This window comes from Conger conger, chromosome 12 (genome assembly GCF_963514075.1).
Source record: "Conger conger chromosome 12, fConCon1.1, whole genome shotgun sequence".
Taxonomy (NCBI): domain Eukaryota; kingdom Metazoa; phylum Chordata; class Actinopteri; order Anguilliformes; family Congridae; genus Conger; species Conger conger.
This window is the reverse complement of record NC_083771.1, coordinates 25,156,064-25,180,270: the sequence shown is the minus strand read 5'-3', so window position 1 is coordinate 25,180,270 and position 24,207 is coordinate 25,156,064. Positions and strand designations below refer to the sequence as shown.

At 40.7% G+C, this 24,207-nt stretch overlaps 1 protein-coding gene across 1 annotated transcript in view; it reads right to left on the bottom strand.

Moving 5' to 3' along the window:
• LOC133141714 (PALM2-AKAP2 fusion protein) overlaps positions 1 to 24,207 on the bottom strand; it is a 134,853-nt gene that overhangs the window by 102,778 nt on the left and 7,868 nt on the right. The window contains exon 3 of the mRNA XM_061262368.1: positions 4,553 to 4,598. Coding sequence (XP_061118352.1) covers positions 4,553 to 4,598 — 46 coding nt within the window. The remainder of the gene's footprint in view (positions 1 to 4,552; positions 4,599 to 24,207) is intronic.

The following is a 24,207-nucleotide window of genomic DNA, read 5'->3' as shown; positions in this document are numbered from 1 at the left end:
ATATTCTAAGTTGGTTAACAAATCTAAATAAAAAAACACCTGGCAATAAAAGCTGAATTTCGTATCTGTGATCTCATGTACATATTTTGACCTCAAACTCAAATGTCTTCAGTGTATAGCAAAAACAAAGGAATTGACCTTGCTGTTTCAATACTATTTGAAGGGACTGTATGTCTATCTTATGTGCAAATATTAATTCAAATGTTGGTTAGCTATTTGCCAACAATTTTCCAAATTCATTAAGGTGCATACTGAACATATACAGTATGTGACTAACTGTGACACTTGTAACTGTGAGTTAAAGAATCCAGGTCAAACAAACATAAGTCCACCATCCTTCATTATACAGACCTACAGTATACTGACCAACACTGATTACCTAAACTGTAATGTTAATAAAGTGAAAAATGAGCATATTTCATTAGAAATATACATAAAAGGAATGAGCAGACGGCTATCACCTGTCAGACTGTTTCAGGAGGTGACGGACACCTGTCTCTGCTCAAACACTTCCCCCTGACCACACCCCCTCACAAGGCCACACTCCGGCATAGACTGCTAGGACAGCTGCTGCTAAAATTATCCCCCCAGCAAACGCCCCTGCGAGGGGCGGAGAGGAACGGGTGGGTGAACGGGAAGACGGGGGCTGAGAAATTGAAGTCATCTGTGTAAACATATCAGCACACTCACCCCAGACCCCTGACAGAGAGTCAGAACTTTCCGGCATCAACACCTTAGCTAGCCAGTTGGCATGCTTTTAATTTGACAGGCTCTTAATTTGATAATTTATTGTTCCTGCCAGCCTGCAGTGTATTGTTCAGGTGGTAATAGCAATTCCGAAAATAATGAATTAGTTCAAATTCATATTTTCTATGCCACTGCAAACATTATACTGCACCATATAATCACAGGCACACAATGGAGTTTAATGTACACTCCCCACACACATGATCAGTGTTTAGAGTTTGGGTCAGAGCAAGTGTACGGTATAATTTGATGTGATGATAGATTATATTATCCACAAATTCATATTCTCTGATTTTGCTACTATATGAATATACACAGACATGCATTCTGTAATGATGTGCAATTAAATGGGTATAATATCCACTTGTTTAAACGGTGACACAGCCAAGTTTACAGTATGACCATTGAATGTCTTTTGCTCCATTACCACACTCACTACAAACCCACAGCTAACAGGTATTTAACGTGACACTGAGCAGGCACTCTGCTCTTAGAAGAGAGACATACGGATTGGAAACTGTTCCATTTGTGTAACTGCAGAAGAGAATGATGCTTCTTTTAACTTCTTCACAGTGATTTTAGGGCAATATCTATGAAAATGTTCCTATTGTATGGTTTTCAAAGTTTGAATAAGTTCACAGACCGTACCTGGAGTGACTGAAACGATTACATACTGTATGAGTGGTTTCATTCCCATGGAGTCTCACTGCCGTTTATCCCTTCAGCAGAAATCGATGGCAGCAACGGCCGCCATAAAAACACAACCCTGAGACGGTTTTAAAAAGCCTGACCGCATGTGGAAAGCCACAGGCCTGGCTGTTCTGCAGCCTGGGAGCGCAGTGCTGTGGGTTTAAGTACAGGTTCTGGATAAAACAGATGCTGGGGGGTGAGTAACACATACAGCAGAATCTCTCTCCCAGAAACAGTGTGTGGCTACAATGAGAATTTGGTCAAATCTGGTCCCGATAATCAAACATGGTACACAGGCGAACCCAGCTCTTTGAGCAAGGGGGTTTTGAAGCTTTTAAATAGGGCTGACAAACTGTATCTGCTAGATTATCAAGAGGGCCTACAGTTCCCATCAACCTTCATTCAGCAGCTACACAAGAGAAATCCCTTACTTTGTGTCACTACCGCTTGCAGGAGATGGATTTTTAAATAATTTATGAAAACGTCCTCGAAAAGGCTGCAAGAAGGAGAGGAAAATGGCCGCACACTGTGAGGTCATTACAGTGCTGTTTTATGGTTCAGCCGACCCTAAAACACACTCTGAACACGATCTGTGTGTTTTCAGCCTGGACGTCAGCTCTGCTCTGAGTGTGTAGGACTGATCCAGTTTAACATGGTAATTAGGAGTGACGGAGCAGTGATTAATTATGCACAGACCACTGGTGCTATCCTGCAAATTATGACATTCACCGAATGGATGGCACTAGTGAATCACTGGAACTGAAGAACTTGTAAAATCTCTTCCTACTGTGCAGAACTATGTGGACTACACATGGACATAATTTATTTAAGAACTATTACAGACCACAGAAAAATATATGGCCTGAACATTTCATGATTTTTTGTCATATCATTGAAAATAACCTTCTATCATGTTCTAGGTTGATGCACATATTTTACGGATAGTATGTGTTTTATTTAAGTGGTGTGACATGAATTATAATATTGAAGTGAATGTGAATGTGAAGTTTAAAGAAATAAAGAGAATTATTAAGAAATATTGTGATTGATCGGAACAGGTTTATTAAGACTCAGCTCAGCAGCAGAAAAATCATTTTCTGTTTTCAGTGGCCATAAACTCACTGCACTACTGACAAAAAGTTCAGCAATATTGTTGAATGAAAATGATAAATGTGTCAAGAGCAAACAGCATCGCTCCATGGACCAATGTGAAACTGCAGGAATGATTAATAATCCAGGTTATAAAAGCAGATGGGTTTGTGGATGCTGTATCAGCACCTCACTGCTATCAGCTGTAGGACTGTACGACAGGCTAAAAGACCTGCCTGCCAAATGGTGTCATATTGTCAACTAGACTCAGTTAGCATTCCCCAAACTTTGACTTAAAATTCATTTTTTCATTCACAAACACAGTGTGGCAAGTTAATGTAGCATAAATGCATGTGACAAGAAAATATAACATATTAATTTAATTTTGAGCTCCTCAGAAATTGGTGGTTGATTTGAACCACAGATATATTGGCACTGCAAACATCCTTTTCATTAAATCACAGCATTCACAAAACAATCACAGCCAAGCTGCTAACTGTGTGCTAAACTCCATAAATGGTAGGTGCGCTCAAAGCATTTAGTGATCCCTTCTCTGTAACAAAGGAAAAATAAATTCATTCCAGCCTGATGGAAACTTTTCCCCTCACATCCCCGCGTAGCTGGTGCAGCTGCATTCATGCATATCCCCTTTAGGATAAAATCTGCTGCATTTTTTCATGCTGATATTCAGGAAAAGTACAACATATACTTAATCGCTTTTAGTGAGTCACCAGCAGTTGAGAAAATGAAGTGCTTCATAAACTTAACCGACGAAATACCCAACTTTTCTCATCTGGTGTCCAAGAAAGACAACGAAAGAAACGTAGATGCCAGATGTAACCGAATTGTACACTCATACTGCTGCTATCATAAAACATGAATTACCAAACTTCCCAGTTTAAATAGAATATATAGGCTTTCATATTCTCTTTTATTGAGACTTATTGTTCATGATATATCACACATTCATCTGCTACTGGCTAATTTACTGTTCAAATATATTTTCTTTTCAATTAAAAAGTATAGAACCACGCTGTGTAGGTTCTCCCTCTGCCCTAAAATAGAAATAGTACTGCCTGTCATATATCAGTCAACACCTCATGGCACAGGAGCTACATTCAGTTCATCTGTGAAACGAATGACTTTCCTCTGGTCCTCTGGTCTGCCCTTCTGGCAGACACCCTTACACTTAAATTATTGATGCTTGGGCATAAGACCATTAAGCGCAATATTCTATGCCTATACTTAACCTTCGACCTCACAGCCGTCATCTTAAAGTCATTACTGTGTCCGGGACCCAAGCTTAACTACAGACCGGAGGGAGAGAGTACTTTCTGTGGTTCTGGAGCGCGGAATGAAGACCAGGGGCATTTACGCAACGTCTCCCTCCTCCCCCGCCAGCGGACACGAGCCTGCGTAGCGTGGTTTGAGTCAAATATACCTGGGAATCGCAGAGATGCACTGGTGTGGCCAAAATAGTTCCCCATCTGTTGCTGCACACTTGTGTGTGGCTGTTACTCCTGCTGGCAGAGCAAGCCTCACTCACAACTGCTGCGATCTTGACTTCTCCACAAGAAAACACAACTTCTGGTCTTACAGACCTAACATATATCTACCAATATTTAAATTTCCTTGGAACCCAATCACCTAGCTGGAGGTACAACGACACAGAAACTCTGACCGGTTACTTTGTCTGATCTTGAGATAACATTCCTGTTCTAGAAGTAAATCTTAGGGAGGTCAACAAGGTCTACTAAATGAAGGTCAATCCTAGTCAGCATCACTCACACACACATACACACACACATGCACACACACACACGCATGCACACAGGCGCACAAGCACAGACACATACAGACTCAGACACGCGCACACACACAGACATATGTGCGCACACACACACCCACCCGCACACACCAACACACACACACACACCAGTACACACCACCAATTCACACACCTACGCTCACACACCAACACACAAACGCACACACACAGAGGAGAGAAAATCAGTGGTGGACTCACTGTGAGAGCTTGGAGCCGCTCTTTGTGCAGTTCTGCTTCGGCCATCCTGGAAAGAGAAGGCAGAGAGGTGAGCGGGAGGGAGGTAGCGGGCAAGGGAGCTGCCCCAGAGCGTGTAGATTGAGGAGAGCGAGGCAGGGAGGGAAAGCTGGTCTGCGCTGTAATCCAGTCAGTGTGGAGCACTGCGTGCTGAGGGCAGGGCTTCTCTCTCTCTGGCCCTCTGCCTGCTGTCTGCCTCAGAGCCTACTGCATTCTCTCTCTCTCCTCTCTCTCTGCTACTCCCTTTCTCGCTCTGCTACTTTCTCTCTCTGTCCCTCTCCCTCCTTTCCTCCCTCCCCCTCCCTCTCTCACAGCCCATGTATGTGCAGTGAACAGCAGCTGTGTGGAAAGATATCTGGCTAGTCTGTCATTTTTCTCTCTGACGGCTGGTAGCTCTGGAGCATGAACGCAGCCTGAGACATGCTAATAACATGCTAACACAGCAGCCTGGGACATGCTAACAACTTGCTAACACAGTAGCCGCCGACAAGCTAGCGACACACTAGCACAGCAGATAGTGACATGCTAACACAGCAGCCAGCGACATGCTAACACAGCAGCTAGCAACACACTAACACAGTGGCTAGCAGCATGCTAACACAGCAGCTAGCGACATGCTAATGACATGCTAACATAGCAGCTAGCAACACACTAACACAGTAGTCTGCGATACACTAATGACATGCTAACATAGCAGCTAGGAACACGCTAACACAGCAGCTAGCAACACACTAACACAGTGGCTAGCAGCATGCTAACACAGCAGCTAGCGACATGCTAATGACATGCTAACATAGCAGCTAGCAACACACTAACACAGTAGTCTGCGATACACTAATGACATGCTAACATAGCAGCTAGCAGCACACTAACACAGTAGCTAGCAACACGCTAACGCAGCAGCTAGCGACATGCTAAGACAGCAGCCTGTGACGAACAAGCGACACACTAACACAGTAGCTAGCAACACGCTAACACAGCAGCTAATGACATGCTAACCAAGCAGCCTGCGACACACTAGTGACACACTAACACAGCAGCTAGTGACACGCTAAAACAGCAGCTAGTGATACGCTAACACAGCAGCTAGTGATACGCTAACACAGCAGCTAATGACATGCTAACCCAGCAGCCTACGACACACTCGTGACACACTAACACAGCAGCTAGTGACACGCTAACACAGCAGCTAGTGACATGCTAACACAGCAGCTAGTGACATGCTAACACAGCAGCCTGGGTTCCCAGGGCTGCGTAACGGAGTGTGAACACAGAGGTGGTGATAGGCACCAGGAAACGCACCTTGCTGAGATCCTGTCCTGCTGAGTGTCTGCCACTAACAAGAAATAATGAGGGATATGCTTCTCCTGTAGGACAGTGCACTGTAGATGTGTGAATATGTGCTGTTTTTGTTTAAGGCTTGAATGTCAAACCTGTCATCATTGATTTGTTACGGGCAAAATAATTAAACTATTCTTTCTTGCATTTACACAACAAATAGTGTTTTTAGTTTTCATGTTTGTTTTGAAACAAAATAGAAAATTGAGTTATTAAATATCACCGTCACCCATTTCCATGCTAAAGTCTAAAGATCCCACACTGCAATACATCTGCAACATTAGGAATGAATGTCTTTCAGGGTGAATTTCAGAGTGTGACCCATCACACAGATACAGTACTTCCCTTGTACAAGCTGAGCCAGACAACCTGATTTTCATTTTCTCTCTAATCGGTCAGGGAGGGAAGGGAGGGAGAAGGCAGAGGAGGAAGAGGAGGGCTCCATTTTCTCCTATCGAGCGCGTGGATTCAAAAACTCCTTATATGGTGAAAGGTCTGTGTGAACAGCAAGGCAGACTGGAGTTCTCTGTGCTAAATAACTCTTTGGAATGCATAAAAATGCATTGGTTAAGATTATAACATAACATTATGTCCAACAACAGACATACAATATGAGTATTGTGCACTACTGCTATATTTAGTACAGGGAGTGTGAGTGGAAACAGAGTACAGATTGTTTTCCCTTCATTCTCAGGCCTGGTTAAATTTTCTTCCTTTTAGTTTAGATATTTGGAGGTATTTAGGAGTAAGTGATTCAATAATGAAGAAAATCAACAGATTGAAATGCAGTATTTTTTAAATGTTTGATGTATAAAATACAGAACAATGTGCCTCTCTCTCAGTAAGTCTGGCACCAGACCTAAGTATGGAATCCTCAAAGTAGGAGATTTAAAAAATCCACATAGATTTAAGAATGGATCTCTTTAACTTCAGAGAGACTTTTCTAGATTTAATCAAATCTGTGTTTGTTTACCATATAGTTTACCATACATGATAAGGGTTTTTAAATTGTATATACTGTATTATTCACCCCAACCCAAGATGAATAAGTCTTGTGTTTCTTAAGAAGGATTGTTTTGTGTTTCATGTAGATTAAATCTACCAGAAACAGAAAGGTCTATTACACAGTCTGTCTTCTGTCTGGCTACCTTTCAGTCAGAAGCCAGTGCTGCTACTGCGCTAATGTGTAGCAGGAGCGAAATAATGAGAACATAGGCAGGTCCTAACAGTCATGCCTGCTTTTGATTTGATAAGGCGTGATCTCACAGACTCCAAATGCTTCTGATTGCCATACGAAGGAACTGACTTGAAGGTTTTCCACCCCGATGTAAGCACTTAAACGTACAATAGGTAATTTCGGACTTCTAATGGGCAAGAGAGGAATTGCAGCAACAAACACGCTCAAACCACAACACTGTTTAAATTATATATTCAGATGGCATCTCTGGCAGATTAATGTTAGACAGAAGCTGTCTTTATGTTAGATATGTCCAATGCATTGTCTTGATTGAAAAAAAGTGGTGTTTCCACTTGGCATTAATGGATAAACAGTCAAACCCACCTCTTAGCTCACTCACTGTAAGTAAAAGGAAAAAACAACCAAGGGGACATGATGATGTTCTTTGCACAACTTAGCTGCAAACACACAATCCGTGATTACAGTTTTTTCCAAAAACAGTTTCCGTAGGTCTCCTCACATGCTAAAAATGGAAGAGGAAGTTCCAGAGGGAACTCTGAAATGGAAAACTCCCAGGAAACAGTGCCTTATTGAGTTACTCAATCCACAACATCATTGCAACAATAAATCCAAATAAAGCCATAAAATAATAAACAAATGCAAGTATATTGATAGGCGGCACGGATGGTGCAGTGGGTAGCACTGCCGCCTCACAGCAAGGAGGTCCTGGGTTCGAATCCCTGTCGGCCGGGGCCTCTCTGTGCGGAGTTTGCATGTTCTCCCCGTGTCTGCGTGGGTTTCCTCCGGGTACTCCGGTTTCCTCCCACAGTCCAAAGACATGCAGATTAGGCTGATTGGAGAGTCTAAATTGCCCATTGGTATTAGTGTATGAGTGTGTGAGTGAATGGTGTGTGTGCCCTGCGATGGACTGGCGACCTGTCCAGGGTGTATTCCTGCCTTTCGCCCAATGTATGCTGGGATAGGCTCCAGCCCCCCTGCGACCCTGTTCAGGATAAGCGGGTTAAGATAATGGATAGATGGATGGAAGTATATTGATACCTAACAATAGATTTGAGCTGAGATTTCTTTACTGATTTGCCAAACCATAGTCAGCTGGGAAATAGTGATTGTACACAGAAAAACAGCAAAACTGTTTATTGATGAGCTGATTTCGAGTTGCATCTTTTGGTTTTGGCTATGAACATGGGCGCAAAACAAGTGCACACAGTAAGCTGAAACCTGAACATCTAAGCAGTGCTGAGGGGAATGACATTTTGTAATCTGATCTGTGGTGTTGGGGAGTAGTTGACATGCAGTTAAACTATTAGTTTGATTATATTTTGCAGCAGTTGGCTGGTAGTTCTATATTCAAATTTGTGTAATAGTTAAAGGCCTCTCTCCCAGGTCTTTGCCCTCCAGACTGTTGAACAGATGTTGACTGGGCCTCTTACTGTACGCACCCCACTGCACTAAGAGTCCTGGCTTTGGGCCTCTTACTGAGCGCATCACACTGTACTAAGAGTCCTGGCTTTGGGCCTCTTACTGTACGCACCACACTGTACTAAGAGTCCTGGCTTTGGGCCTCTTACTGTACGCACCACACTGTACTAAGAGTCCTGGCTTTGGGCCTCTTACTGTACGCACCACACTGTACTAAGAGTCCTGGCTTTGGGCCTCTTACTGTACGCACCACACTGCACTAAGAGTCCTGGCTTTGAGCCTCTTACTGTACACACCACACTGTACTAAGAGGCGGGGGATGTAAATAATTTAGTCCACTTTGCTCAAATATGGAGGGCACAAGAGAAAACCATAATAATGTGGAAGTGCTAAAGATTGTCATGGGACATCACTGCTGGACAGGATGAAATGGCCTGAGGTAATAACCAGGAGCACTATCTGATTTGACTGGCAGCATACGCAAATCAATAAAACAAACTCTGTCAATATCTCATCACTAATTCCCAATGACAGTATGACAGGATAATCTAAGCCCCAGATTTCAGCACTGGAAATATTCTGTAGGGAAAACATATCAATAAACAGACAGTGCAATTTCAGTTTGGCATGCACACTTTTCCACACTTCCTGCCCTTCTCTCCTGAAGTAGGATTCATATACATATATACAGTCCCTTCAAAAAGTATTGGAACAGCAAGGATTCCTTTGTTTTTGCAATACATTGAATACATTTGGAGTTGAGATAAAAAGATTTCAGCTTTTTCTGGTATTTACACCTAGATGTGTTAAACTATTTAAAACATAGCACCTTTGGTATCAGGACACCCAATTTTTAGGGGAACAAAAGTATTGGAACTGAGAGTATTTAAGCAAATTAAACTAAATAACACTTAATATTTGGTAGTAATAACCACCATATTTGCTTGCAATAACTGCATCACGCCTGTGAACCATTGACATCACCAAACTGTTGCATTCTTCTTTTATGATGCTTTTCCAGGCTTGTACTGCAGCCTCCTTCAGTATGTTTTGGGATTTTTTCCCTTCAATCTCCTCTTCAGGTGGTGAAATGCATGCTCAATTAGGTTAATGTCTGGTGTTTGACTTGGGCGGTTTTAGACTGGCTTCATTATGGACACTTGTTAGATTAACCACTTTGACAGAGGTTAATCTTGGTCTCATCAGTCCATAAAACGTTGTTCCAGAATTTTTGTGGCTCATCTCTGTACTTCTTTGCAAATTGCTTTATCGCCTTCTGATTCTTACTACTGATGAGTGGTTTGCAGCTTGTGGTATAGCCTCTATATTGCTGGTCTGTAAATCTTCTTCAAACGGTTGATTGAGATACCTTCACCCCTGCCCTCAATTATCTTCAGTGTACAGCAAAAACAAAGGAACTGACCTTGCTCTTCCAATACTTTTGGAGGGGACTGTATTTACACCGATCAGTCCCAACATTAAAACCACCTGCTTAAACCATTTTTTTCATGATTAAAAATGCTTTAAACTGTATCAACTTGTCTATAATTACTACATATTTAATTCCATAATATGTGTACTTACATAAGCAGATAATCTATCAAGTGATTCATAAGTGAAAGTAAAAGTTAAATCTGTAGAATTTCCTATATTTAATATTTAAATATTTCATATTAAAAAAAAATTAAGATCACTCGCCATATTTCGAATGCATGGGATCTATTCCTACATAAGTTTCAGTACAGCAGTACCATGTAATTACAATGGCGGGAAGAAGGGTGAAACTGATGTGGGACTAGATCTCATGTATTTTTATGGCAGGTGGTCTTTATTTTTGTTTAAATATGAAAAATTCTACAGGTCCTGGACCATCTGTCATTATGATCAAAGATAAACGTCATTATATATATAAATAACAAAGCACCCTCCTCCCTCCCAATGAGCTTACGAGATTCAAACTTTTGAATGCAATTCCCTTGTAATTTATTATGATTATAAGGGATTTATTATGATTATTTATATTGATTATGGGGCCAATCCATGCTCCAGAACAGCATTTTTACGGGATGAGCCACCCAGTAGCTCCAGCATGCTCAAGTGGAAAATGGGGGAAGGATTCAGATATCAGCTTGCGCTGCCTCGCCTGAAAATTGTAAATTGCAGAGCTGCTTGATCTCAGAGCATGGAGGAAATGCTTGGTGGTTGGCGTAAGGGCTGGAAATAGGCTGAAAGCCACAGGAACACACAACGTTGCAGGCCGCAGCTCCAGACATCTGAGGCCTGAACAGCCAGTGTTTTTCTTCTTCAGCTAACTTAACATAAATCAGCAAATTCTGTTTAACTGATTCTACATGGAAAATGTATTCTCTGGCAATTATACCAGGTTTTTAATTAAACATCGAAATAATGCTTTCCTGTGTTCTGAAAAAACGATTCAATGAAGCCAGTCACAGGAGAAAGGGTGAGTGAGACGCACACACACACACACACACACACACACACACACGCACTGACACATGCGCATACAGACATGCACTCACATAAGCCCAAACCCAAACCCAAACAAATATCAAATGTCCTTGTTAGACCATCCTCACAGTAGCTCTGTCGTCTAGCAGTGAGATCTGAAGACCTCTCAGACTTTTTCCTTTCAGTTTAACAATTGGCGCGTCATCACTGGTCATCATACACAAAAGCAGCATTGTTACTTTAGCACAGTGACCTCATCATCGAGCAGTGCAGTGAAATAACACCTTCCAGATGTTCCCTGCTGAACGCACTCCGAGCGTGAGATCAAATAAATATAGAAGCAGAAAGAATTAACCCTTTTCAGGAGATCAAGCTCTTATAAAGCGGCTGCTTGGCGTATTTATACTGACTGCCATTGAATGTTCGTTGGTAGGGTACCTATGTTTTAAACAAGGACCTAATCCTGGAATTCTAACATAAATTATAATATTGTAAAAAAGGCAAATATACTTTACACCATCACGACAGAGTATCTGTCGAATGCCCACAGAGCAACCCCATAAGACATATGGTATCACAGCAGAATTTAGATTCAGCCACTAGGTTTTCACATTAGCCTGTTTTTAATATAAAAGTGCATGCACGGTCAATCTGAACTGAATTCATCACCAACTTGCAACTTAGTTTTGTACATCTCATTACACTCCATGTTTCTGTTCTTCCTGTATCAGATGCCCAGACCCAAATGCAAGCCAAGCCCAACAACATCCTCAGTCAGCCAAGAAGTGCACACGTCTACCAAAATGGCCGCCGCTAGCCCCTGCTTATTCTCACTCTGCAGTTTCAGCTGAGCTGAGGAACCCCTGCCCTGGAGGACAAACAAAAAAAAGTACATTTTGACATGGATAAAAGTATATTCATTAGTGCTTGTTTCTGTTGGTTCTTAGAGAAAGTAAGCATAATGTGGATCATACAAAATGTATGAAAACCCATGGGGATATGGTTAGACACTCGCTGTATTATTCCATCTTTCAATGGATGTACTGTACATCTGGTCAAACTACAATCTGCACTATACAGACTGAATTACATTAAGGATGAGCTTAGAATTGGAGCATAGATTTTAAACATTTCATTAAAACCCTGCTCTTAACTATGAACTTTTGGACTGCAGCCAAAAGAATAATTGTGAAGTAATTTTACTTTAGAAGAAATTGACCCCTTAGTTACCAATGAAGAACTGAAAGCTTACTAGTTATGGCCAGTCTTGAGGAAGGCGTGTCGCTCTGCCTCGGGCCGCCAGGGGGCGGGGTGTGGGCGGTGTATCTAACACTAACCCTAATTGGAATAGAGGGGGGTACAATTGGCTACTAAATTGGGAGAAAAAGGGAAAAATAAAAATAAAAATAAATACCAAACAAAGTGCTCACTAAGAATATATGATTTCAACATTTCTAGCAATGTTTTAAACGCCTTCTAAACATAAGCAACATATACTGTAATTGGCATTTATTCAATGGCACTACATTTTAACTGCTTAGAGAATAGTAATTGAACTATCCTAAATTGAAACAGATAACATGCATGTAAAAAGGTGCCTGCTATATGTGAAATGTTACTGTGGGTTTAAGTAGAGCAACACTGAAATTATGTTTCATTTCCTATTTTGATTTGTTTCCAGACTGTGTTTTCAGGAGGTGATCAGCCATTAACTATAAACCCTAACAACCAGTGAAACATTGTTTGTCATTTTGCCTCTGTACTCCAGCACAGTGGATTTTAAATGAAACTATGAATACAAGGTTAAGTGCAGACTGTCAGCTCTAATTTGAGGGCATTTGCATCCAAAAATGGCAGTTTTTTTATACATATTACACCCCCATTTTAGGGGATCAAAGGTAATTGGCTGCTCAGCTGTTCTTTGGCTAATTGTTAGTTATCGCGTCATTAGATAATACACAAGAAAGCTAACACAATGTCCTAAATTGATTACACCTGCCCCATTTGCATGCAAACTGTTGAAGCCCAAAGAAGTGTCTACACCAGCAAAACAAGTGTGAGGCTAAAAATCTAAATCAATCAATCAAAATATTGACTGTGTCAAAATCATCTGTTTGAAACATTAAGAAGCAAGAATACACTAGAGAGCTCATAAATAGCAAACAATATAGTACACCAGAAGATGACAGTAGAATACTTTAAATTCTGAAGAAAAATGCCTTTTCAACTGTTAAACAGATCAAGAATGATATAGGCATAGATGTGTCAAAGACTACCATAAAGAGAAGACTACACCAGCATAACCTCAGAGGGTTCACCACAAGATGCAAACTACTGATAAATAGACTAGCCAAACCAGAGTTTGTACACAAAATACTATGACTATTAAATACCAAAGGGATAAGAGGAAGAGAAAATGTGGAGAAACAAAGGAACAGCTCATGATTCAAGGCAATCCGCTCATCTGTGAAAAATGGCGGAGGTAGTGTTATGGCTTGGGCATATATAACTGCTACTGAAACTGGGTCATTTTACTGATGAGGTGACTACTGGCGGCAGCAGCAGGATGAATTCTGAAGTGTACAGAAACATTTTGTCTGCCCTGATCCAAACAAATGCCTCAAAACTCATTGGACAGAGCTTCACCTTGCAGGAGCACACTGAACCCAAACACACTGCTAAAGCCACCAAGGAGTTTTTTTGAGCCAAAAAGTGAAATGTTCTCGATGGGCTACTGTAAATCAATAACCTGACCTGAACCCAATTGAACATGCATTTCACTTACTGAAATTGTACATTGAACTAATTCGCCAGTACCCTACAGAATCCATACATCTTGTTCTCAAGGCCTGAATTCACAGCTGATTGATAGGAAACCTGCAGACACTGCAGCCCCCTGTGTAAAAGCTTTTTAAAATGCTGAAAATATTGTCATAAAATTGTAAATACACACAAACATCCACGAAGGGAATGTATTTTATGCTCAGTCAGTGGCTCTGCCTGTGGTCCCATGAGCTCAGGAGGTTTTAGGTCCGTTGCCCAGATAGCTGCCAAATATCGTATTTAACTGCAGGTTTAGTACCCTTTCACCCATAAACTGACCACAACACCTGCACAAGAAATATACAATAATACCTTTCATAAATGTTATCCATAAATATAATTACAAACAAGTATAAAACCACCCGGAAAATGGAAAATCTCAAAAAGCTAAGCAGAACCCTGTTCCAAGTGCTGAAATAATTACAGTAATATTCCAGCGCACTTCTAAGCATACTGACGGGAAAAAAAAAAACTGTACTGTAGAACTGTAGGATGGTATAATTTCTGCAGAATACTAAGCTGTTGAAATACATAATAATGAAACTCCATTTGTCTAAAAATGTTTTCTGGCTCTGTGAAAACATGACACATTGATAAAATGTACAATGCACAATATACAGTATTCCATGTAATTGCTTTTCGTTCATTTAATTTTCACATGCTGTACATGATGAGCTAATTAAAGTTGGGTTGTGTTGCTTGTAGCTTAAATCCCATTCCTAGAAAGCTGGTGTGAGCAAAACTGTCACTATATACTACGGTTATTATATTTCTTAAAGTTCACTCATGCAAGTTCAGAATACACTGTCTTTGCACGAATACGCTTGAACAATTCATTTAAACACACTAATTATAATGACAAAATACACCCCCTTTTAAGAATAAAATCATGCGAGCTGGATAGATTCAAAGTTGGTTGCACTGTCTAACATCTGTGACAGAGAGAAATGTATCCATGTGGCAGGCAGGTAGAATAACAAAGAATTCCCTTAAATATATCACCTTTTTATTAATTTCTTTCTTATAAAAAACCTATGAGCAATTAGCCTTAGTAAGTAGCTCCTATGAGCACACTGTTCTTCAGTGTATATCCTTATATCCTTACAGCAAACAATGCGTATTCTGATGTTAGCTACATTCATCTGCAAGCAGGTCTGTGCTTTGAGCAGTGAGATGAGAAATCTGAGGTGGACTGCCTTCATGTACAGTGCGGAGCACAGAATTAAATATTGACTCATTATCTTTAGCTGTGCTTGTTTTTTCTCCTGTGAGAAGGGTGTGCTGCAGATTTCTCCATTTCACAAAATTTAATGAGCCCCTTCTCCACAGTTTGCTCCATACTTCTGTTCTGCAGTAATAGCCCAAGAGGGATTAATGATCCCCCACCAGCCAGAAAATAAAGCTGAACGTTCTGCTTTTCCTACATTTAAAGCCCAATAAAGCAAGCAAAATATGTACAGATAATATGGCAATTTTGTAGTTTATAGAAAACCTGATATTGCTTTCAGGGGTTAATTTAAAAGAAAATTTTGGGGGGAAATATACAATTTTTCCGACTTACCCAGACATAGACAAGATGTTTGATTTCATTAAAAATTTTGTGAATTTGCTGGCTCAATTACCATGTTAGCAAAAGGTGTTAGCTTAGCATAGTCAGTAGCCTGCCTCCTTCAAAGTTAAGAAATACACCTTTCAGCAACTCCAAAGTTGTATATTTTAAACAAGGTATCATGTGTATGTTTAAAGTGTTTTCATTTAATAGGCTATATTCAATCGCAACAAAAATATTTTAAATGTAAAAAACATCTGTGAAAACACCGTTCCTGAATGACACCAAGTTACAATGAATCCTCCCATTGCTGGCCCCTTAGCTATCAGCCTGCAGAGAAATACCCCCTCAATGGGATAAAACAGCCAAAATATGGGGTGGGACATTTCTCATCCAAGAACAGAGGTGGAAAATCCAAACGCCTCACCAGCACCTGGATTTGCTAATTAGAACAATTCTTAAGCCATAATTGGTGGAATCAGTTGGCTGAGCTCATGGGTGGAAGAAACACATGGCAGTACTTTTCTTTTCTGACTCCTGGACTTTCCACCCCTGAAATAGCTGACTGGGCACACAACAAATGTGAAAATAAACAAAAATGACCATAGTATCATAGTCAATAATAAAAAAACAGTCAATAAAGAATTTTGACTTGAAATGAGTGTTTTCAGTAAACATATTTGCAGTATTACATAATAAAAAATAAGCCTTCTAAAAGTCAATCCTTTCTGGCAAAGTAGTTTTATTGTTGTACCCAGTCAATGCATTCTCTTTGAATAAGAGCAGTTATCACTGAAATAACCTGTCATCCCTGTCATGCCAGTCAGTTTGTTGCTTTCAGCTGGAGAAGAACAGAATGTGTGTTTTTTACTGGAAAAAGTTTTTCAACAATATGGGCCAAAAGACAGCTGGGCATGAGCCACTGCACCAGAACAGCTCAGAACAGCTGTTTCTTTAAAAGGGGGAAGCCATAAATTAAAGCAATTCACCTCTGTCCTTGAGAATCATTTCACAAAGCCTTTCGACCTTGGATCAAGATGGATCTTGCAGTTCTGCATTTAAAAAAAACAACTTCACTCCTGCTTTCTGAAAAACGAAACTAAATTGCCATCTGAAATGTTAAAATGTTGTTGTTGGTCGTGCAGCACTTATTATTTGGAACCCCTCACAAAAAGCCATGAGCCTGCTCTAATTTGTGTTTTTGCCAAATCATACAGTATGGGGCACAATTTGACTTTCATTGATTCTCCTTGTAAAGGGAATACGATGATTGATACTCATCTTAGAAGCATTCCCATTTTCTTTGAATTTACTAGGAAACCCTAGCTGCATAATAACAACATTTAAACGGAAACTATCGTATGAGAAATAATAATGCAGTTTTTTTATTATTACAAATACAAAACTACATCAAAAGTACAATGAGGAGGCAGAAATATAAAAATATAAAACTAACTGTGGATATTCCTGACCATATTATTTGAGAGGCGTGTGACCAGAGATTCACCCATAGTCCTCAAGGAGTCACTGCAGGCACTAAAATATCAGATGTCGAAACATCGAATAGTGGAGCAAACATTTATTCCATGAATGATTCATTAAAACAGGCTGTCAGTATTCAAAGTCAGTATTAATGCACAGCTAAAAGGAAGTGGACACACAGTGAAACATTGATGCATAAGCTTTCGCTATTCTCATGAATTGCATCTTACTGATGGTATCTCTAAAATCCACTGTACGAGTAAAATGAAACCAATGACAGCCATACATCATGAATCTGTCAAAGTAGAAAGCATTAATTGGGCCCAAGCACCTGGATAATTTAATCTGATGAAATCTACTGTATGTGCCATCTGTTCAGATATACTGTGTGTGCCATCTGTTCAGATATACTTTGTGTGCCATCTGTTCTGATATACTGTGTGTGCTATCTGTTCAGATATACTGTGTGTGCTATCTGTTCAGATATACTGTGTATGCCATCTGTTCAGATATACTGTGTGTGCCATCTGTTCTGATATACTGTGTATGCCATCTGTTCAGATATACTGTGTGTGCCATCTGTTCAGATATACTGTGTGTGCCATCTGTTCAGATATACGGTGTGTGCCATCTGTTCAGATATACTGTGTGTGCCATCTGTTCAGATATACTGTGTGCCATCTGTTCAGATATACTGCGTGTGCCATCTGTTCAGATATACTGTGTGTGCCATCTGTTCAGATATACTGTGTGTGCCATCTGTTCAGATATACTGTGTGTGCCATCTGTTCAGATATACTGTATATCTCCTGCTTCGTTCACAACCCAGCTCCCAGAACCACAGCAGGTCCAGCTTCCTGTTTCATCCCAGGTCCAGTCTCCTACTTCGTTCCCGACCCAGCTCCCAGAACAACGCCATGTTCACCTTCCTGTTCTGTCCTGGGTCCAGTCTCCTACTTCGTTCCAGTACCAGCTCCCAGAACCATGCCATGTTCAGCTTCCTGTTCTGCCCTGGGTCCAGTCTCCTACTTCGTCCCAGTACCAGCTCCCAGACCCATGCCATGTTCAGCTTCCTGTTCTGTCCTGGGTCCAGTCTCCTACTTCGTCCCAGTACCAGCTCCCAGAACCATGCCAGGTCCAGCTTCCTGTTCTGCCCTGGGTCCAGTCTCCTACTTCCATCCCAGGTCCAGTATCCAGCAGCACACCAGGCCCAGTTTTCTGGCTCTGTTTCCAGATCCATTCTCCAGCAGCCTGAACTCTGTTCCCCGGGCTGCCCCAGCTCTTTCCAGCCTGTTTCCTGGTCCATTCAGGGACGGTTCTGGCCCCTGGCGCCGACCAAACCTCTGTCCTTGATGCCTCCTCTATCCCCGTCCAAGGCTCCGGCCCCTCTGCCCCGCGTGTACCTGTCTGCTTGGAGTACGACCATTGCCTGTCTTTGGACTATGTTTGGATCTGCCCTTTGTCAATAAAGCCTGCTGTAATCTTATCCCTGAGTCTGCTCATGGTTCTTCTGTCCCGAGACCTGAAAGCCGTTTTTACCAGCAGAACTGCTGCTCACTGGTTGTTTTGTTTTGCGCACCATTCACTGTGAACTCTCGAGACCGGGCATGAAAATCCCAGGAGATCAGCAGTTTCTGAGATACTCAAACCAACCTGGCACTAACAATCATTCCATGGTCAAAATCACTTAGATCACATTTCTTACCCATTCTGACATTTGGTCTGAAAAATTGCTGAACCTCTTGACCACGTCTGCATGCTTTTATACTTTTAGCTGCTGCCACATTATTAGCTGATTAAATATTTGCATTGACAAGCTGGTGTACAGGTCTACCTAATAGTGGCCACTGAGTGTATGTTTCCATATTATCTGTACAATAAGGATTTTGGCTAATCAGCAAAGCCTATGTATTTTGACACAAGTCATGGTCTTGAGATGATCCCAAATAAGTTGACTGAATAATTAACTGCTTTAGCTGACTGAATGTCAACAACCCCTGCAGACCTTGGTTTTCTAGGATCAAAGTTGGCCGCCACTTGTACATTATACCCATTCTGTGGGTAATTCAAAAATATATGTACTTTTTCTCATTTCATGACTGTATATTTTTATTAAATATTTAATTTTGACAATTAATTTGTCCAAAGACTTAACATAGGGAGACACAATGCTAACACGAATGAGGCTAATTGAAAGTTGAACTACGACACAGACATGAGACTCACGAGAACGTTATGTTTAGCAACGGTATAACAGGCGGGCGGTAGATGACCTTCAGCACACTGACAGTAGGCTAGTAGCAGCAGCCAGTCAGTAGCAGCAGCCTGATGGACTGGTTAAAGTGGCAAGCAAGCAATCAATTTATGAAAAGAGTATATTAAATAATCGGATACAGTTAAGTGAGGGCAGCCAAAAGAGCCCAGCTAGGTCAGTGTACATAAACGGAAATCTTACAGTACTACGGGATGGCGTTTTCTGAGCTGCACTCCATAGTTAGTAGTTAAACTTTGTTTAATTGGTCAATTATTTATGGACAAATGCAGATTATACATCTGCTTGTACACTTTTATCCAGAATGACATAGAGTAGGCATATATGAATGAGATTATAGCAATATACACTCCATACTCTTTAGTATACAATATACACTTTAATGCAGGATCTATCAACTAATCGCAGTAGTTTAAAAACCGTACACTACGTACCAACATACTTTGTCGGAGTGATACAAAAGATATATGGTCTCAAATAGGACACATGGACATGTTGGAAATAAAGCATGCTTTGGAAAAGTGTCAAATGAGTATATTGCCTCTAACTTTAATAAGCAAAATTGCCAATACACTTTACAGTGCACTACTCTCAAGATGAATTATTTTGAATCTTAAACAATCTCCCCAGTCTGAGCATGTTGTTAGATATACAGAGATCTGTGCAGATATCTTGATGGAGAGCTGGCTGATATTAGCGGTAGGGCTGATCAATTTAATTTCCTGTCTTTTGTGGCTTTCAGCAAATGCAGACATTTCAATGAAAACATTTTTTTTAAAATGTTTATTATTAATAAATGCTTAAAGATGAGCTCCCACAGCTGTATTCCCCATGGTTGCTGTATGTTGAGAGTGTAACTGCATTAGCATTAGAATTAACACAGAATGGATCACTAATGAGCTCTGAAGCTCTCAGGTTCTCTCAACCAAACATGGTCTGACTGCAATGGATGTCTGCCCAGAGTTGTGCCAGATGCTAAACTGCAGTGGAACAACACTACAGATACACAAGCCACAGAGCAAATTGCAGTGGAACAACACCACAGATACACAAGCCACGGGCAAAACTGCAGTGGAACAACACTACAGATACACAAGCCACAGAGCAAATTGCAGTGGAACAACACCACAGATACACAAGCCACGGGCAAAACTGCAGTGGAACAACACTACAGATACACAAGCCACGGGCAAAACTGCAGTGGAACAACACTACAGATACACAAGCCACAGAGCAAATTGCAGTGGAACAACACCACAGATACACAAGCCACGGGCAAAACTGCAGTGGAACAACACTACAGATACACAAGGCACGGGCAAAACTGCAGTGGAACAACACTACAGATACACAAGCCACAGAGCAAATTGCAGTGGAACAACACCACAGATACACAAGCCACGGGCAAAACTGCAGTGGAACAACACTACAGATACACAAGCCACGGGCAAAACTGCAGTGGAACAACACTACAGATACACAAGCCACGGGCAAAACTGCAGTGGAACAACACTACAGATACACAAGCCAGAGGACAAACTGCAGTGAAACAACATTATAGATACACAAGTAGCAAAGCATGCCACAGGAGCCATTTCGGATAATTTCTAAATGACATCAGTGTGAGGAAAACATTGTGAGAAAACTTCTGTGTTTTTGAACTATTCAATGAACCACATAAACGCATATGAAGTCACTATCACTGCACTCTTTGTTATGACAAGACCTTTGCCCCAAAAGTATATTTTCCCCGGTTCACACATTTTTAAACAGACTATTTATAGTTTTTCGCAGAGGATACGCCACTAAGATGAGAAACAGATGCTTCTATCAGAATTGAATACATAACAATTCTGGGCATGTCTGACACAATAGAGTAAATTTTACACAAACATTTAAATTTGGCTGCGCAGTTTTGCACAATGAATTTACACTTTGAGGTTTTCTTAATCGTATGTGACTTAGGCAAATCCTTTTTTAGAATCAGGAATTTATGTCAATATAAACACATTCTGTACTGATCATCCATCGTGATAATGGATTAAAGATCAAAACACATTTTCCCATATTTTTGTAAAAATGGTGGAGGCTGCTTGAGTGTAGTTCATATCATACAGCTTATGGCAGTATTAAATAACTGACCATTGGTTTATAAGGAAAACACATTCCAAGAAATTGGGTAGAATTCCACATTTTGTAAAACAGCATAACCTGACCTCTTCCATGTTTGCAGGCACCAAACACTCCAGATCAAAGTCCATGGATACTACAGGGCAAAAACAGGCCCACAAATTTAACAACTTCACAAACTCAGAACACTGGCCTTGGACCTTTGTAGACTGCTGTTTGAAATGGCAGCTGTGTTCATGAAGCTGCACTGAAACACTGAAAGAACTGAAACATGCACAGCAAGCGACTGTTCATTCTTGAATATGCCTCCATAGGTTCCTGCAGTTCTAAGGTATTTTAAACGTACAATAGGTGAGATTTTTGTGTTAAAACATTGTTACAGAACCATTGCAAATCCCTTCCTATCATTGAAAAAGGCTCACATGTTCAGCACATTCACAGAGGAGTGGGATAAACAGTGTTGTGGTTTGAGGGTGTTTATTGCTGTCCTATCTTGATTACCTATTGCACCTTTCATAACTTAAAGGAGCACTGTCACACTTTTCAGTTGAGCTTATTTGGATTAAATGCTTAAATTATGTGTGTAGGCATTTTTAAAATCACTGTTAGTGTAGCCGTTTCCTGAATATGGGGCAAAACGTCTCAAAGTAAACATGTCCAGTGATGCCCATAAGGTAACGGGTGCTCAAACTACACCCTTGAATGCAGAGACTGGTTTATGGATGGCACCTATCCTGGCGATCACACGAAACTCCCAAAAATTTGGTAACGTTCTCATACAAATATCACGGAACCTACCTGGGCGATATGATGGACAGCTCTTGTTAGAGAACAAGCTTTTCGATTTTGACGAAGAAATCCAACCTTACAGTTTTGAGCCGGAATTTACAGAGGAATTGCGTGAGCGGGATAGACAGTGTAGGAACACAACCGAACATGGAGCTTGCATCACTGCCAATTTAACTTTGATTAAAACCCATGCTTCACCCTACAGAACTTACCAACTTCTTCTGCAGCAAAAGGAGGATTAATTGGAAGAAGTATCCACAGGCAATATTTTGATATAGCTTGTTAGCTAGATATTTACTTACTTGTTGCCCTCCTGGACCCCTTGTCTCTCTTGCGCATGCAATTCTTCCTCTGTAAATTCTGGTTCAAAACTTCCCAGATAGTGAATTGATTATAATGAGAAATCTAGTTGTTCTGTTTATTTTGTCTCATTTAAATCCATACAAATTATAAAGTGGGCGGCTATTCACATTGGCTACGTCATCATAGCCTGTAATTTAGCTAGCTAGCTAGCTAGCCCAGGTCTCTCATAAGAACACAATGGTAGGCTGTCAGATTTATTGCTGACGTTGATGGCTGCAGTGGAGCCTTGCTGTGACTCTGCGAAGTCAGAGCTGTCCTCATATCACTCAGGCTAGCCAAGGTACATTCCATTTTAGTCTGTATACTAACGTTACCATATTTTTGTTGAAGTGTCATCTGACAACTTGAATGGGTGGCCAGTGTCTGCGTTTAAGGCCTGAAAAACAACAGCTAGCTAAATAATAGGCTACAATAAAGCGCAGAGAAACGTGCAATAAAAGTCGGCATTAAGTGCAAAAGTTGGGTTAAGGTCTCGCCTGTAGTGTCAGCTGTAGAAAAAAATCCTCAAAAATCATCTTGCACTGAGTAGCTGCCAGAACAGTCCACGTACCAAACTACAAGGGCCACTTGCTCAACGTTACTAATATCAGCCATCTCATCAGCCAATAGGGAAAACCACTTGGCATCCCTGCATTTGCGGAGAATTTTGTCTTGAATCTGTTTTCCATCTCAATCAGCTCGTTCTGAATTTGATGACTACAGTATTTTGTGTTAGCTGGTGCATTTTCATCTCCCTCAGCACGATATTTCAGAAGCACCTGAAAATTACTACACTCATCCGTGTAGATCGATGACTGCTTTGAGTCCAAATTTATTGCGCTCTATTGTTTGTTGGTGTGAGCGATCTAACTTGGAATAGATAGACTGGCTCTTTCCCAAGGCAACATTAAGAAATTCAGCTGCGCGCATTTGTGCACTCATGTGAGGTGGTGGCCCTTTTAGTTCGGTACGTGGACTGTTCTGGCAGCAACTCAGTGAGAGAGGATTTTTTCCTACAGCTGACACTACAGGCAAGACCTTAACCCAATGTTTTGTTTGCTCATTTCTAGGCTACTTATTTGCTTGCTAACACACAAGATCCCGGTAAGCTAAATCCAACATTGCCAACGTGACGATTAAGCCCCACAAATGTTGATCCTGCAATGACCTATGACGTTAACACTATGACATTTAAGTGAGTTTTGTTCACTTAAAAATTGGGTGGTCTGATACAAAAGGTGATATGTTATAACAAATCTAGATAGAAATACCAGGGAATAAAAGCTGTAATTGGGATCTGTCATCTCATGTACATATTTTAACCTCAAACTCAATTGTCTGCAGTGTATAGCAAAACCAAAGGAACTGACCTTGCTGTTCCAATACTTTTGGAGGATACACTAAACACTACACTAAAATTCACAAATATTTTTATAGTTTTGCACTGAATATCTCAATTGCTAAGTCAAGGACCAACCAGAATGACTTAATGCAAAATTCATGCAAAAACTTAATGTCAACTTGTGTAAAAAATATGAAGGGTGGTCACAAAAAATATTGATTTGATTCAGTTTTTAACTATTCTGCCAAATTACTAAAATGTAATGTAAAATGTATAGTATGTTTATTTAGGACCTTTCATTAAATTATTTTTGAAAGAATCTTATCTGTACAGAATGTTATACAAGTGCCTAAGAATTTTGCACAGTACTGTATATATGTTTAACCTACATGTACACACTGACTGTACTCACTACTGGTACACATCGCTGCCAATTGAAAGGCTTGCTAACTGCAAAACTGCATAA